The 13,826-nt window shown below is 51.4% G+C and overlaps 3 protein-coding genes and 1 non-coding gene across 4 annotated transcripts; 2 read left to right on the forward strand and 2 right to left on the reverse strand.

Moving 5' to 3' along the window:
• Window positions 1-2,828: 2,828 nt before the first annotated feature.
• LOC117855511 (protein G1-like7) lies at window positions 2,829-4,291 on the reverse strand. The gene has a single exon (XM_034737886.2). The coding sequence runs from the start codon at window positions 3,801-3,803 to the stop codon at window positions 3,174-3,176; it is 630 nt and encodes a 209-aa protein (XP_034593777.1). The 5' UTR covers window positions 3,804-4,291; the 3' UTR covers window positions 2,829-3,173.
• Window positions 4,292-6,522: 2,231 nt separating this feature from the next.
• Window positions 6,523-10,347, forward strand: LOC117858124 (thioredoxin-like fold domain-containing protein MRL7 homolog, chloroplastic). The gene is made up of 5 exons (XM_034741128.2): window positions 6,523-7,293; window positions 7,585-7,669; window positions 7,748-7,859; window positions 9,690-9,864; window positions 9,963-10,347. The coding sequence occupies exons 1-4, from the start codon at window positions 6,602-6,604 to the stop codon at window positions 9,788-9,790; spliced, it is 990 nt and encodes a 329-aa protein (XP_034597019.1). The 5' UTR covers window positions 6,523-6,601; the 3' UTR covers window positions 9,791-9,864; window positions 9,963-10,347.
• A 104-nt stretch (window positions 10,348-10,451) lies between these two features.
• Window positions 10,452-12,399, reverse strand: LOC117858122 (uncharacterized). Its single transcript, XM_034741127.2, has 2 exons — window positions 11,479-12,399; window positions 10,452-11,112 (listed from the first exon to the last, which is right to left on the reverse strand). Exons 1-2 carry the CDS (start codon window positions 12,148-12,150, stop codon window positions 10,645-10,647), a joined length of 1,140 nt encoding a protein of 379 aa, XP_034597018.1. The 5' UTR covers window positions 12,151-12,399; the 3' UTR covers window positions 10,452-10,644.
• Window positions 12,400-13,213: 814 nt separating this feature from the next.
• TRNAG-UCC (transfer RNA glycine (anticodon UCC)) lies at window positions 13,214-13,285 on the forward strand. Its single transcript has one exon. It is a non-coding gene; the product is annotated as a tRNA-Gly (tRNA).
• The last annotated feature ends 541 nt before the right edge of the window (window positions 13,286-13,826 follow it).

Genomic DNA, 13,826 nt, shown 5'->3' on the forward strand with positions numbered 1-13,826 from the left:
AGGCCGGTTTACTGCTGATGCAGTCGATCAAGTACTGACAAACAGTAGATGTCACATCCAATCAAAACAGTTAATTGGCGGTTATTTTCCGGTACCCACCCAGGGAAATTTGTAAAGATACAAGGCGACGACAATGCAGATAATGGTGGCTCGTACGATATTTCTGTATACACACTGCACAGTACGTAGGACACATTGCGCCCTAGTGCCTATGCATGTTATAGAATGGCAACACCATCATCGTTGTTGATGAAGAATCCAATGATGCCTGCCGTCCCTGAGAGATCATTCTCCCGTACTAAAGAAAGGATTAAGTAGCCGAACATATAATGAAGCACACCCAAAGCCGCGCATGCACATATTTTTCTATATTAGATCCGTTGCAAATTGCAAGTCGTTTTGACTTTTCTAGGTTCATAGATATTATTACATTTAGATATAGTGTATTTTTAGATGCAGGAGATGCTAGTAGATCGATCGATCGATGCTATCCATCGTCATACAATGCATGGACGAGCTGATGATAATGGAGCCTGCTGCTGCATGATTGCATGCGGCACTGTAGTTATAGACATTGCACAGAAAATCGCAAGAAATTCAAGATTCCAACAGTACTAGCGGTAGTTAAGCCTTTGTCTTGCCCAATATGGTGCGAGCCAGGGGAGGTTAAATATACACATGAAGGTAGTATGGTGTATTCGTCTCTGTGCACAATAATTTCAGACAAGACCTGACATATGAGGCTCCGATCGAACACGGGTCGCCTGTGATCGACGACGATCAGGACCCATGACAGGAGGAGGAGAAGGAGAGGTCGCTGATGGCTGGCTACAGTGAAAATCCACGGTGGGGCCGGGCGTTGCGCGGCGGAGCAACGGCGACGCATGGCACCGACGCGAGGGGGGGAGTTAAAAAAAGAAACACGGTGGTGGCAAGCAGGCTGCAGGCGCCCGGGCAGGCAGGCAGCTAGCCAAGTTGCGGCCGGCGTGCATGCCCTGCACGGATACAGTGGCGCCGCGAGCGCGTGCGTGGAGAGGCCCGCGCACCGGTTGATGCTGGGAATTGACACAGGATCACAGGATACCAAAGGGGAGCAGGGGCGCATGGAGAGGCCGATCGGCTTTTCCTGATTTCCTCCCAGGCCAAGTGTGGACATGAGCAAGGGTTTGCTGCTTCTTGACCCACACGTACAGTCCTTTGTTGACAAAGTGAGGGAGAAAGGCTAAGCTAAGACCGGTGGTGACCACTAGCTAGCCACTGTTCACCTTCGTTCTCGCTATCTGAGACTGAAAGCAATGCAAGCACTCAGTCAGAGAGAGGTCACATGGAAAACAAGAAATGATCATCGGATCATGTGGACAACAAGAAAAGGATTACTTGATGCGGTTGGTTAATTACTAGGCTCAGTATGTATCCTCATTTGGAAGCAGCAATGGTGTGGTACAGCAGGGTTGAAAGCCTGATGGCTACCTATTTAGATGTTTACTATAAAGGTTAATGGCTGTGTGCATCTCTATCTACATGTTTATGATGAGGTTAATAGTTGAGTGCAGCTCTACTTGGTGCAAAAAGGCGGAAGTCAAGAATTTCCTAGCTCATCTAGAAAAACTCATCATCAGGAAGGGAGTGGTAAACAGGTAACTTGAGAAACATAGTAGAAAATTAAATGAGAAATGAAGATCCACCACTCAAGTATGTATATATAGCACTTACTAAAATTAAGAGAGTAGTGTGTCTGTGTGTGAAAGACTTAACTTGGAAACCAAAAAAAAAGTAGGAGATCGAGTGGACGCTTTGGCATGCAAATCCACAAAGGACCACGCGCACTGGCAACGGGCAGATGCGTGCGTGCGCCTGGCGGCGAGGACGACCGACGACGCACGGATCAAGCCAAGCGGCAGGCGCGTGTGAAAGAGATGGCGCTGCCGGCAGTGTGGCAGTGAGTGAGAGCTCGAGTGCACGTGTGGTCAGAGATTCAGTGCGCGCGGGGGAGGAGCGCCCGCGGCACGCCGTGCCATCTGCCATGGTCCTGAATCCTGATCTCCCCCCGTGCTGCTGCTGCTACTATGATCCGTAGTCTACAGTCCCATCCGGCCAGTCCGCCGGCCGGGGACCAGCGCAGGGATCACACATCTCCCCTCCGCCTCCCCGCGCCCTTTTCTATTTAAGGCCAAACCCCTCGCGCGTGCATGCCTACCCGACTATCCCTCGCTCCTCCATGGCCATCTCTCTCTCTATCTCCCCCATTCCTTCTCGTCGCCATTACAACCCACAACACCGAGCTAGCTGATGACGCACGCACGCACTGCACGCACCTCTCTGACCTCCCCCTGCTGCTCCGCCTCATTTTTGTGCTCGACAGCTCGAGCATGCGCGTACATGGTAAATGGGAGATGGTCAAGGTCAGATGGAGGAGGAGGAGGGCCGGCCGGGTCACTGAGAGATAGGGCAGCCGGGAACTGTAGCGCCCGTCAGGGGCGTGCGCCATGCGTGCCCGGGAGGGAGGGAGCACCGCCATCAATGCCGGCTTCGCGTGACTGTATGCCTCCCCATTTGAACAGTCCCGTTAACGTTCATCCAGGAGAAAATGAAATGCGGCCACTCAAGAAAACACACGCAAGGAAATTCAGCAAAGAAACGCACAAAACAAGAAATGCTTGCGAAAAGATAGGCAGCTACCACTATATATGCACTGCTATGAAGTTCATGCTTTGGGTGCATCATATAGCATGTAGATCGAAAATGCAAATTTTCCATTAACTAGGAGCAAGAAGTATGAGATGCGAGTTTGGAAGCAAAAAAAATGATTGGGAGAGTGAGATGAAATGTTATTAGCAAGCCACTCCGTATGTAGCTAGGAAGCCATTAACATGGCCTCAAATCTTCATTGCTTTACAAAGGATATATATGTGTGTGTATCAGATCATGAACACACAGGTGCACCCATTAATCCGCCCACTTCCCAATTCATCTACTACTTTACTCCAATTTCTAGCCATATACTGACCTAAAAGATCAGGAAAAAAAATGGGAATCCATAAACAAGCTACGACGAAAGGACGAAATGCGCAAGAAGCAACTGAAGCATATGTAGCGATCGAAAGTAGTGGAAAGCTCAAATCTTGCGATGCGGAGACGATAATTAAGCAAGATCTGCAGGTCTACTGTACTCATCAAGTGGTGTTCGGTGCAGCGGCGCTGCTCCCTCCAGCCTGAGCGGCGGTCGCGGCTGCAGCTCTGCCGCCCCCGCTCCCTCCGGCGGCAGCGGCAGCGGACGACGAGCTCGACGATGCCTCCGCGGCCTGCTGCGCGCGCTTGCGCTTCTTCTTCTCGTAGGGGATGCCGCGCGCCTTGGCCTGCGAGTCGCGCACCTCGCGGAGGTAGATCCGCACGGCGCGGGCCGCGAAGGGGTTGGACTCGGGGGTGCCGCCGCTCTCCTCGTACGCGGCGCGGAGGCGGCCGATGAGCGCGTCGAGGGAGCCCCAGGCCTGCCGCAGCGGGCACGGGCATGGCCCCGGCGGCGCCGGCTGGCCGTAGTAGGCGCACCCGGCGGTGTGCACCTTGGTCTTGCCGAACTGGTCCAGGTACCGGAGGAACTCGATCACGTGCGCGCCGCTGCACCGCGCCAGTGTCAGCGGCGGCCGGTGGTTCCGCAGGTACTGCAGGAACGTGTTCCAGTCCCGCCGCTTCTGCGACTCGTACCTGCTCAGCTGCGCCGGCCGCTGCGGCGCCACGGCCGGCGCGTCACCGCCGCCTCCTCCTCCTCCCACGGCCGACGACGGGCCAGGCCCCGATGGATCCATGCAGGTAGCTACGAGAGGGAGCTGGCAAGCGAGCCAGCGAGTGAGGGAGCAAGAAGAAGGATCAGAACTCAGAAGCGCAGCTGCGAGCTAGCAGCTCGTAGCAGCGACCGATGGAGCTAGCGGGCGATCGCGCTGAGTGGGCGCGGGGTGCGGTAAAGCATAGAGATCTGGTGGCCGCGACCGGGGTGGATCGAGATGGGACGTTGGAAAGGGAAGGGGAGCGGGGGAGCGGAGTCGGAGAGCGACGGGGAGCTCGGAACGGGAGGAAGGGGAGATGAATGTTACTGCAGAGAACGGGGAGGAGGTGTGATGCCTGAGGCTGACGGGAGCTACGCGGGCCATTGGCCTGGGTGGCCCCCATCCATGGAGAAAGAATCCCCCCATGTACGTACAGCACGTACCGACCTACGTGTGGCGTGTAGTATACGTAGTGCATGCGGGACTGTACACAGTAGCATGGAATGGAAGCAAGCACCATACCAACACCCAAGTGCTGCAAGGTCAAGGTCAACTTTTTTTAGACAATGAAGGGTCAAGGTCAACTTTGTGCCTCAGCTAGCGCCGGTAGGAATTCTTGCTGCTTTTTTTGCGTGTTGCAGTGGTTTGTAAGCACATGATGTACATCAGTACATGTCACCTGAAAAGACATAATGGGAAAATCCTGGTGCTTCTAGACCCTACACACATGAATTTCTCTTCATGTTTATGTCAGTCCGTCAATTACGGCCATGCATGCCATTTTTTAATAGCTGGTCTATATTTTATTTGGATATTTCCTACACCAGAAATTTTTGTGACGTCCCTCCTTCTCCAATTCATTATTTTATTCCATCTCCCTGTCTATATGAATATTTTGACTGTTTTCTAGTTGGTAAGACCAGAATGTATATTTGTTCAATTTATTAAAGAAAATTGAGTGACTAAGTCTTGGAAATAACCACATTTCGACAAAACCACTTTTTTTTATAAATTTACCTTTATAGATACCTCGGTCCAAACCGTATTGAGTGTTTTTAGATGTTTTTAGACATATTAAGGATGAAGGAAAATAATTATGGTGCCTCCCATTCTCCCAATCAATTAGCAAAGATCTTACACGTGTGCAATTCACGCCTGTCATCAGCGGCGGACGCAGCGAGGAGACTTGGGGGCTCATTCACCCATCCATGTTCCTTTTTCTATTTTTCTTCCTTGTATGAGGGACTTAGGGGGCCTCCATGAGCTGCACACGGGTAGGGAGGGAAAGTGTGCTAGAGCTCTTCTAGCTCCTCTGGTGGATCCGCCCCTGCATGCCCTTCGAGAAATGGCAAGCCGAACTGAATTTTTAAATACAAATATTACACAATGGAAATAATAAGGAAATTAATTGTTATCATGAGGGAGAGGGAAGGGTATATCACACCTGTCATTTGCCAAAAAAAAACATGAATGTTATATCTTGCCAATTATCTATCGTGACAAATAATGTTAAAATGGAAAATTAATTGACAAAGACTGCCAATTATCTATCGTGACAAATAATGTTATCAAATAAAAATGGAACTGAGAATAGGCAATTGAGAGAGAATAGGGCGATAGCGATAGACACTGGAACTGAAATAGTAATTGTCAAAGACTCGAAGTAACAATAATTCTCCATTGTTAAGAATTTTTCCTTGATTTTGCCTCCATATATACAATAAACTACTTTTTCTAGGAAAGCAAACGTGTGAGTTCTGCACAATTATACACAACCTCATGGATTCGGTTCTGCTCAATCTACTTCAGTTTTGAATTAGCCAGCCTCAAATAAAATGATATGGAGGTAGTACTGTAGCAGGATATATATAAAAATGTACTCATATATATGCAATTGTTTTATGCGGAAAAAAGGTCATGTTCTAACTTAAGTAATCCGTAGTCCTGCGCTTGTGCCATGCCCTACAGCTCTGACGAGCATTGTGGACAGATGACAAGTCAGTTATGAGTTATCCCTCCCCCCCTCCAGCCTCGTCGAGTACGTAGCTCCTTCGATTGGGCCAGCCAGACAGGCGCGCGGCGGTGGGCACGCGGTGCATCAGAGTTTTGACCCCGTGCCGGGCGACGCTGATCGAGCTGCCGGCCTCTGCTTGAGACCGAACTTCCTGTCGCCGGCTGACCCTGATGCCTGATGGCCGGCCCGGCGAGCCCAAGTGCGTTGCTCTGGCACGCCGCGCATGTTCATCGACATGGCCTTCGACGCCTGAAGCGAATGATGGGAAAGACTGCAGAGGATTAGGGTTACAGTTGCAGGGGGAGAGAGATGTAGACCATTATCCTGCTTTTCCGTTTTCCCTTGAGAGTTTCGTTTTGTGAAAGGAACACAACACAATCATCATACGTTAGTATTGTTTTGGAGGAAAAGGGTGGTGCTACTTTTGAAATGGACTGTATTTGGGTCCATCCTTGGAACAAAGGCCCAGATATGGCCCATTCTGGTCTTATTTAGGCCCAAACACTTCTATCAAGAGGCGAATTCTTTTTTCAAACGTTTTTTTTTAAAAAAAACGAACGAGAGGCGAGTTCTATTTGCAGCCTTAGAGATTCAAATGCGAATCGAAAGTTTCAAATACGACGTTAGCGTGATTTTCCCCGAAAGCATTAGGGTGAGTCCGTGCGAATGGCCGAGTGCACAAGTAGCGTTGGATCCGTTGGATCCGATTTGATTGAGAGGATCACGAGGCCAACGGTGGAGTAGAAACCGTCGTTCGGATAGCACGGGAGCATGCCGGCCGGCGAAACCCAGCCGCTCACTCGGTGCCAGTTCTCCCGACGCGGCGATGCTTCGTCTCCCCACCCTCACCGCCCTTAAACCCTCGACCCCCGCCATCTGCTCGAACCCCATCCGCATCTGCGGCAGCCATGGCCGACGCCGCAAACCCCTCCTCGCCTCATCCGCTCCTCCGCCGCCTTCTTCGTCTTCACGGCCTCCCAAGCCGACCCCGAGCCCGGAACCACCAAAGCCCGCACACGAGGCCCGCAGCCAGAACCCGGAGGACCCAGCCGCCACAGCGTTCCCCACGACCAAGCCCCGGAAGCCGCGGCGCGGGCGCCGCGGCGAGGCGGCGGCCGTGGAGGACTTCGTCCGCGACCGCCTGGAGCAGGTGTTCGCCTCCATCCGGGAGCGCGACCCCGAGGTGCTTGAGGGCAAGGGCGACATCCTGAAGCGGAAGGACGAGGAGCGAATCCCGGATGAGGAGGAGGGCGAGGGGTCGGGAGAGAAGGAGCAGAAGCCTGTGGTGGAGGAGGAGGACCCGAGCTGGCCGCTGGACGCCGACATCGGGTGGGGGATCCGGGCGTCGGAGTACTTCGACAAGCACTCCATCAGGAACGTGACGGTGGACGGGGTGGAGATCGATTGGGAAGGGGAGGTCGACAAGGGATGGGTCAAGGAAATCAATTGCTTGGAGTGGGAGAGCTTCGCATTCCACCCCAGCCCCCTGGTCGTCCTAGTCTTCGAGCGCTACAACAGGTAAAAATCATTAGTCCCTGTCTGATTTTGGTTCATAAACTGTCGGCATTATGTAATTCACGCGTCACTTAAGCTTTGCTATTTGTTATTGCAAAATGTCTGTGAACTGTGAATCCAACGACCTGTAAAAAAATCAGAAATGTCATTGGACTGACATATAAACGGACTTCACTATCTGAAATTCGTTAGGATGCTTTGAGCTGCCCCCATGAAAATTGAAGTTCTATTAGTTTATTTGCAGGATGATTTAGTAGATTAGTATTGAACCGTGCATAATGTTGTGCTTTGCAGAGCTGCTGACAATTGGAGGTTTCTTCAAGAATTGGAAAAGGCTGCTAAGGTATACTGGAATGCTAAAGATCGGTTACCTCCTCGGGTGAGTATGAATATTTTTTATTATTTGCCAAGATTATTCTGGTATTTGTTCAGGTGCTAAGTTTCATTATGTTTTCAGACTGTAAAAGTTGATATAAATATCGAGAGAGATTTGGCATATGCACTTCAAGTAAGAGAATGTCCACAGTTATTGTTCCTTAGGGGAAACAAGATCTTATACAGAGAGAAAGGTATGTCCAATTAGCACGCTAACCTAGCAGACCCTATCGTGTCTCGCATTGTCCTTGTGAAAAATCAGGAAATCACCAATTTTAGGATTTCAATCTCATGGCACTTTAATTGTGGAACAAAATAGAAAAGTAGATGTGGGACCTCCTTAGCATTGTGACATAAGAGAGGAAGAGATAGATCCGGTTACAGTGTTGGAGAGAAAAGGAGATCTATGACTAGACCCTCTCCATAATGAGCAAGGTTGAGCTCCTGAAGTGAACGGGGGTTTCCATTGAAGCTCCTCCTTCGTTTTCTTCATCACTCATCTCCACACCAAAATGTCCTTCCAGTGCTGCTCCATTCACAGCTGCGCTGCATCAGCAGTGTCTCCCTGCAGTGCTGGACGGGCGAGCACCACTCTATGTCTTCACTCTCTAGCAGCACTACCCATGCGTCCTTTTTGGCCAGTTCCTGTACAACAACGAGAACAAATGTTGGGTTAGTTTGATTGGGTTGATTCTAATGCATTTGACTTGTGGACTGTTTTGTTCGTTGGTATAACCAGACCCAATTGTTGCGGTTGGCCAGCTCATGCCTGTCCTTCGGGGTTGTTTGTGCTGCGTCTCCTAGGACTCAACCCTCAAACTTGTAAGAATGTATTGATATGGGTTGTACGAAAATATCTCTGGGAGAAAATGCTGAGATCGCAGAGCAACCAAGGGGGAGTATTTGTTCTCTCAGACAGAGACTTACCTCACTTCACCACCTGACAACTTTGAGTGTCATCACGCTGTAAGACCCGTTCCGCATTATTTGCAGCTACTGTTCTGATTTACCAAGAATATACACTAGTAGGTGTATACTATTTTGCATCAGAGCAGCAGCAATAATTAAAATGGGTGGAGATTAGTCTCACACTCAAAGTTACATATGTTGAAGCACGATAATCGCTGTCCCAGAGAACAATTACACCCTGCTGTTGCTGCAGGATCAGTTTTTGCTCATGGAGATATGACACCACTGTTCTGCCCCTTGGCAAGCAGCCTGACTACCTTGAGAGTTGAGACCTAGGACATGTAGCACAACATGACTACGAATGTACACACGCCTTAAGAGGAGCACTGATCAATGTAACATGTGCAAGCTCATACTGATGCACAAAACAATCTAGAATCCAAATGGATCAGAAGTTCAGAACCAACACACAGGACAAATCCAAATTGAATCCACCAAACATCAGTCCTAGATGTTGAACTGATACAGGCAGCACCACCTGTGCTCAGAAGTTACACCGTTCTGCTGGAGCAGCGCCTTATCAGGATGAAGATTTTTTTGGCATGGGCACCTCAAGATACAGAGAAGAAAGGAGGAACTGAGATGGGTATAGTTCTGCTTCTGTACTTGACCAGGTAGAGGAGCTCCCTATTAATTTACCTCTCTATCAGTGGATGCCAGACAGTGACCGTGCCCTTCACTTTGATCATGGGGAGGATCAAGTCATCCGTCCCTGCTTCTCGCCACATTATCTGCAGAGCTATCCCCTTCCTCTTCTATGTCAAATGACAAGCACATCCCACCATTTATCTTTATTCTGTTTCCCAATCTATTTTTCTTGTATCATATTAAGCCCCTTCACAAGGAAAATTCAATAGCTTAGGTATTGTATTATGTTTAGTATGAGGTTTGTTGTTGAAAATAAGGTGGTGGTCAATAAATTGCCACCATTTCCACCCACCTCCGCTTTCAGCACCCAGTACACCCTTTTTTTAATGATGCCTGCAGTTTCAATTGCCAAGAGTTCTGTGAACTGGGTCATAATGTGATTGTCTTTCGCACTGGTCATTTTACAGAGATAAGGACTTCAGAGGAGATAGTTCAAATGATTGCCCATTTCTACTACAACGCAAAGAGGCCACCCTGCGTTAATCCTGAAGCCGTTGCTTCCCTCTAGCTCCTGTAAAGAAAAGCTGGCATATTGTCCTATTCTCGACTTGGTGGCTTGGTGCTAGTGCCTATTGCTTTCTGGTAAGTATTTCAGGGTTGCCCTACTGCTGATTGAAAACATTAATATTACTGATTATTGTTCTATTTGACGTTTGATTTTCTGTATTTATCTGGTCCAGGAAGAAGAGGCTCCTCCAATTCGATCATTTCCCAGGACATGGTGCTCAGGGAGTGTGGAATTAATATACCTAAAGAAAACCAAGAAAAACCATCTCAATGCTTGTTGCCCCAAGTAGGAAAGTTGTGAGCTAAATCATTTATTTTGATGAGTAGTAGTATAGTCTAACAAAACATAGCTTTCAGTTGTTGCTATGACATTCTAGATAGCACGGGGAGAGTACTTAGTTCACTTTCTCCATAGCCATACTGTTTAGAAGGTTACAAAGTTGATTACAAACTTCTACTGAGCAAATCGGGGCAGAAATTAAACACTTATTATTGTGGTAACTCTTATCCTTCTGCGCTAAATTAAATTCGGATGGAGAACTGGTTAACCTGCGCAAACTACAGTATGCCTATTTTTGAAACTTCAGGGTTGTTAATTTGCTGTTTCAAGTTATGCTAAGATGCTATTACCTTTGTACGCTTTTAAATAAAGTGCAACGATATGATGAATGAACCGGAAACTTTTCCTTTTAAAAAAACATAGACAACATAATGTCAACATGTAAAGCATTGCAATTGCATGCTAACACTAACAGTGCATGATATACTCTCCAATAAAACATAACAAACACATCTGTAGACTATACAGTGCCATATCATGTCCCCGGAACATTTTCTGAACTGAACCCAGCGAAATCAGGCGCACGATATGGACGACGAAGACGACGACGCGACGCACAACGCCGGCACGGCGGCCACCTCCTCGGCGCCCCTACCGCACAGGAGCTGGGCGATAGCCTCGTACCCCATGGCCTCCGCCATCTGGAGCGGCGTGGCGCCGCGCCTGGTCCTGGCGTTGACGTCGGCGCCCATGTCGAGCAGCAGCTCGACGGCCTCGGCGTGGCCGCCCTCGACGGCGAGGTGCAGCGGCCTGTGCCCTTCCACGTCCTCGCACTCGATGTCCATGCACCCCGACCCCGCCAGCAGCGCGACCGCGTCGCAGTGGCCCTTGATCGCGGCCAGGTGCAGCGCCGTCAGGCCGTACTGGTCGCGGCCGCGGACGCCCGCGCGCTTGCCCAGCAGGGACTCGAGGCTCGGGAGGTCGCCGCGCCTCGCCGCCGTCATTACCAGCTCCCACCGTTCCAGGACGTCCACCACCTCTTGCTGCACGCACCCAGCAAAACAACACAACAATGCCGTTATTACATTACTGGACAACAATGGCCTTGCACTAGCTATTTTCTATCGTTCGTCGTCGTCCTACTCCTATCATGTGTTCACGAGCGCAACGACGCGGCTCGCATAAGCCAACAAGCTGCGTGCAGCCTGCAGCTGGTCCATGGCGTGATTCCTTGTGTCTCTTCTCGTGTTGTGTTCGTAAGTGACAGATTAGTATATGCGGTTTACCCAAGGGTTTGTTATGGCGAATCCTTGTCCGGTTAAAAGAAGCGGCATCTGAATTCCCTGCGCAAGTGTTGTTGGTATTGGTATACAGGACAGTAAGAAGGACAAGCAGGTAGATTCGCTTACGTATCCCTTCTCGCGGGCCACGTCCAGCGGCGTCCTCCCGCGGGCGTCGGCCGCCGACGTGTCGGCGCCCATGTCCACCAGCACCGCCACCGCCTCGGCATCGCCGGCCGCGGCCGCCGCGTGCAGCGGCGCCCACTGCTCGGCGTCGGGCGCCGCGGCCGGGGGCTCGAGGAACGGCAGCAGATGCGGCTGCCGGCGCAGGATGAGGCGCACGGCCGAGGCGTCCCCGGCGTCCGCGGCGAGGCGGAGCAGGTACGGCCCGCCGAAGAACACGCGGAGGCGGACGGCGCTCACGCCGCTACCGCCGCCGCCGCTGGTGTCGTCGGTGGCGCCCGCGGCGTCGAGGGTGGCGGCGGAGAGCGAGGAGAGGACGAGGAAGCGGTCGGCGCGGGAGCGCGGGAAGGACGGCGGCGCGTGCGGCTGCGGGCGGAGCACGACGCGGAGGGACGCCGAGGAGAGCGGCTGCACGGCGCCCCGCGGCGGGCTGACGAGGAACTTGAGCGGGGAGGAGGTCTGGACCTTGAAGGCGACGGGGAGGGACGGGTGCAGGGAGCGGAGGCGGAGGTCGGCGCGGCACTTGGCATTGGGCTTGAAGTCGATCACCACCTCCTCCTCCGACACCTCCAGCAGCCGCTCAGCGGCTGTCGAGGAGGCTGGTTCCGCCGCGGCCATCTCTTGGAAGGAGGAGGAGCTGCTGGATGGAAGGAGCGAGTGGGCAGGAATGGGGCAGCAGTGGAAGCCAGCATGGAATGGTGGCTGGCTAGCCGACCTAGGACGTCGCTTTTGATGTCACGCTGGATGGGCGAGGAGGGAATGTTGATCTTCTGTGCAGGACTGCCTGCGTTGCTGCCGTTGTACCATCACTCGCTGATTACTTGTTACACTATTCCATGCTCATGCAGTCATGCTCAAGTCATACCGGTTCATTCCCATGAACACATACACAACTGTGCAGGACTCCGTGGATCCGGTGTGGCCCTCGATTGCATGATAAGCAAGGGGACCATCGGGGAATGATGGGAGCAGGGCTACGATCGCGGCAGGCCCGGCCGCCCGGTACGAGCGCGCACACGTCCCACTCAGAACGGGTGGCGAGCGAGTCCCGCCGCGCGAGCAAGCCGCCAAGCGCGCACGCTGACTACAGTAGTACAGTGCGCTCGTGACCATTCCCCAGCCAGGCCGCTTCCCCGCGCGATCCCGGCCGGCCGGCGTCGCCCCCGCCGCGCCGGGGGTAGGCAGTGGCAGCCATGTGCCGATGCGCTCCCCCTCAGGTCGCCATTTGTCGCGCACGAATCGGCACAAAACCGGGGCTTGGCGGCGTCCGCGGCCGCCGCGTGCCCCACGGCATCTCTCACATATACGCGCGGCTTGGCGAGACGCGCAGGCATGCCCGCAGGCCCCGGTCTGGAGTAGAAAAAACAGTCTCCTGCCGCTATGCAACAACTGTGCCCCCACCTCGTTTTTATGCACCGTACGTCATGTGGAAAGCAGTAGAACTCGGTTCCATGAAAATGCTTGGGCCAACTCAAATGTACAGAAGACGGTCGGTTCAGAGTGGCATATTCTGTAGTACGACAGAGAGTTACGGGATAGAAATCTGAGCGTGTCATGAGTCATGACCTCATGACCCAGTCCCCACGTTATCGATACAGGATAGCACCTGTCCCATGCGATACGTTTGACTGCACGGAAGCTGAAAAGTTTAATTTAGAAACATAGAAATTCACCTCTCAAAGCGTTTGTAGTCCAACGGTTAGGATAATTGCCTTCCAAGCAATAGACCCGGGTTCGACTCCCGGCAAACGCATTTTTATTAAAATTTTTTATTTAGCTTATTAATTACTCATTAACTTCTTCGTTTTCAATTTGATGGAGCACTGATTGTGTGTGTAGTCTATTACTCAATTACAGTGTTTTATGAAATGTGCATTTCTGCTTTACAGACGATGTGGTGGGCTATGGTTTGCAGGCCGAATTTTATCTTGGGCCGATTGATCCATCTCCCACAAATGGACCTTTTTATCTTTCTCGGAACTTTGCTTCTGCAGACTGCAAAGGAGCTGTCTCATTTTTCCTCTCAAAAAGCAGTGATGTTAGTACTTACCAGAATATTGAAAAGTGAAATTGCTGCATCAACAAGGTACTGAGGCACAGAGCTACTAGCACTCACACCATCCTATATGCTCTGAATCAAAAGCAACGTTGATCAGCATGGATTGGTTAGACAGACAACTTGGGAAGGAAGTGACGCTTTCACTCTCATTAGCTGTAGCTGTAAGGCACAGCACAGCACGCACGAGCACGGCACGGTCCTGGCAGTGGCCGGCTGGCCGCCATCCATCCCACCA

Source organism: Setaria viridis, chromosome 5 (assembly GCF_005286985.2).
Source record: "Setaria viridis chromosome 5, Setaria_viridis_v4.0, whole genome shotgun sequence".
Lineage (NCBI taxonomy): Eukaryota > Viridiplantae > Streptophyta > Magnoliopsida > Poales > Poaceae > Setaria > Setaria viridis.

Bases quoted from the DNA above. Each gene is read 5' to 3' on its own strand.
- LOC117855511 (XM_034737886.2), bottom strand. From the start codon at position 3,803: ATGGATCCATCGGGGCCTGGCCCGTCGTCGGCCGTGGGAGGAGGAGGA.
- LOC117858124 (XM_034741128.2), top strand. From the start codon at position 6,602: ATGCTTCGTCTCCCCACCCTCACCGCCCTTAAACCCTCGACCCCCGCC. The intron at 7,294-7,584 runs GTAAAAATCATT...TGTGCTTTGCAG, and splicing joins GTCTTCGAGCGCTACAACAG to AGCTGCTGACAATTGGAGGT. The intron at 7,860-9,689 runs GTATGTCCAATT...GTCATTTTACAG, and splicing joins GATCTTATACAGAGAGAAAG to AGATAAGGACTTCAGAGGAG.
- LOC117858122 (XM_034741127.2), bottom strand. From the start codon at position 12,150: ATGGCCGCGGCGGAACCAGCCTCCTCGACAGCCGCTGAGCGGCTGCTG. The intron at 11,113-11,478 runs GTAAGCGAATCT...GGGTGCGTGCAG, and splicing joins TGGCCCGCGAGAAGGGATAC to CAAGAGGTGGTGGACGTCCT.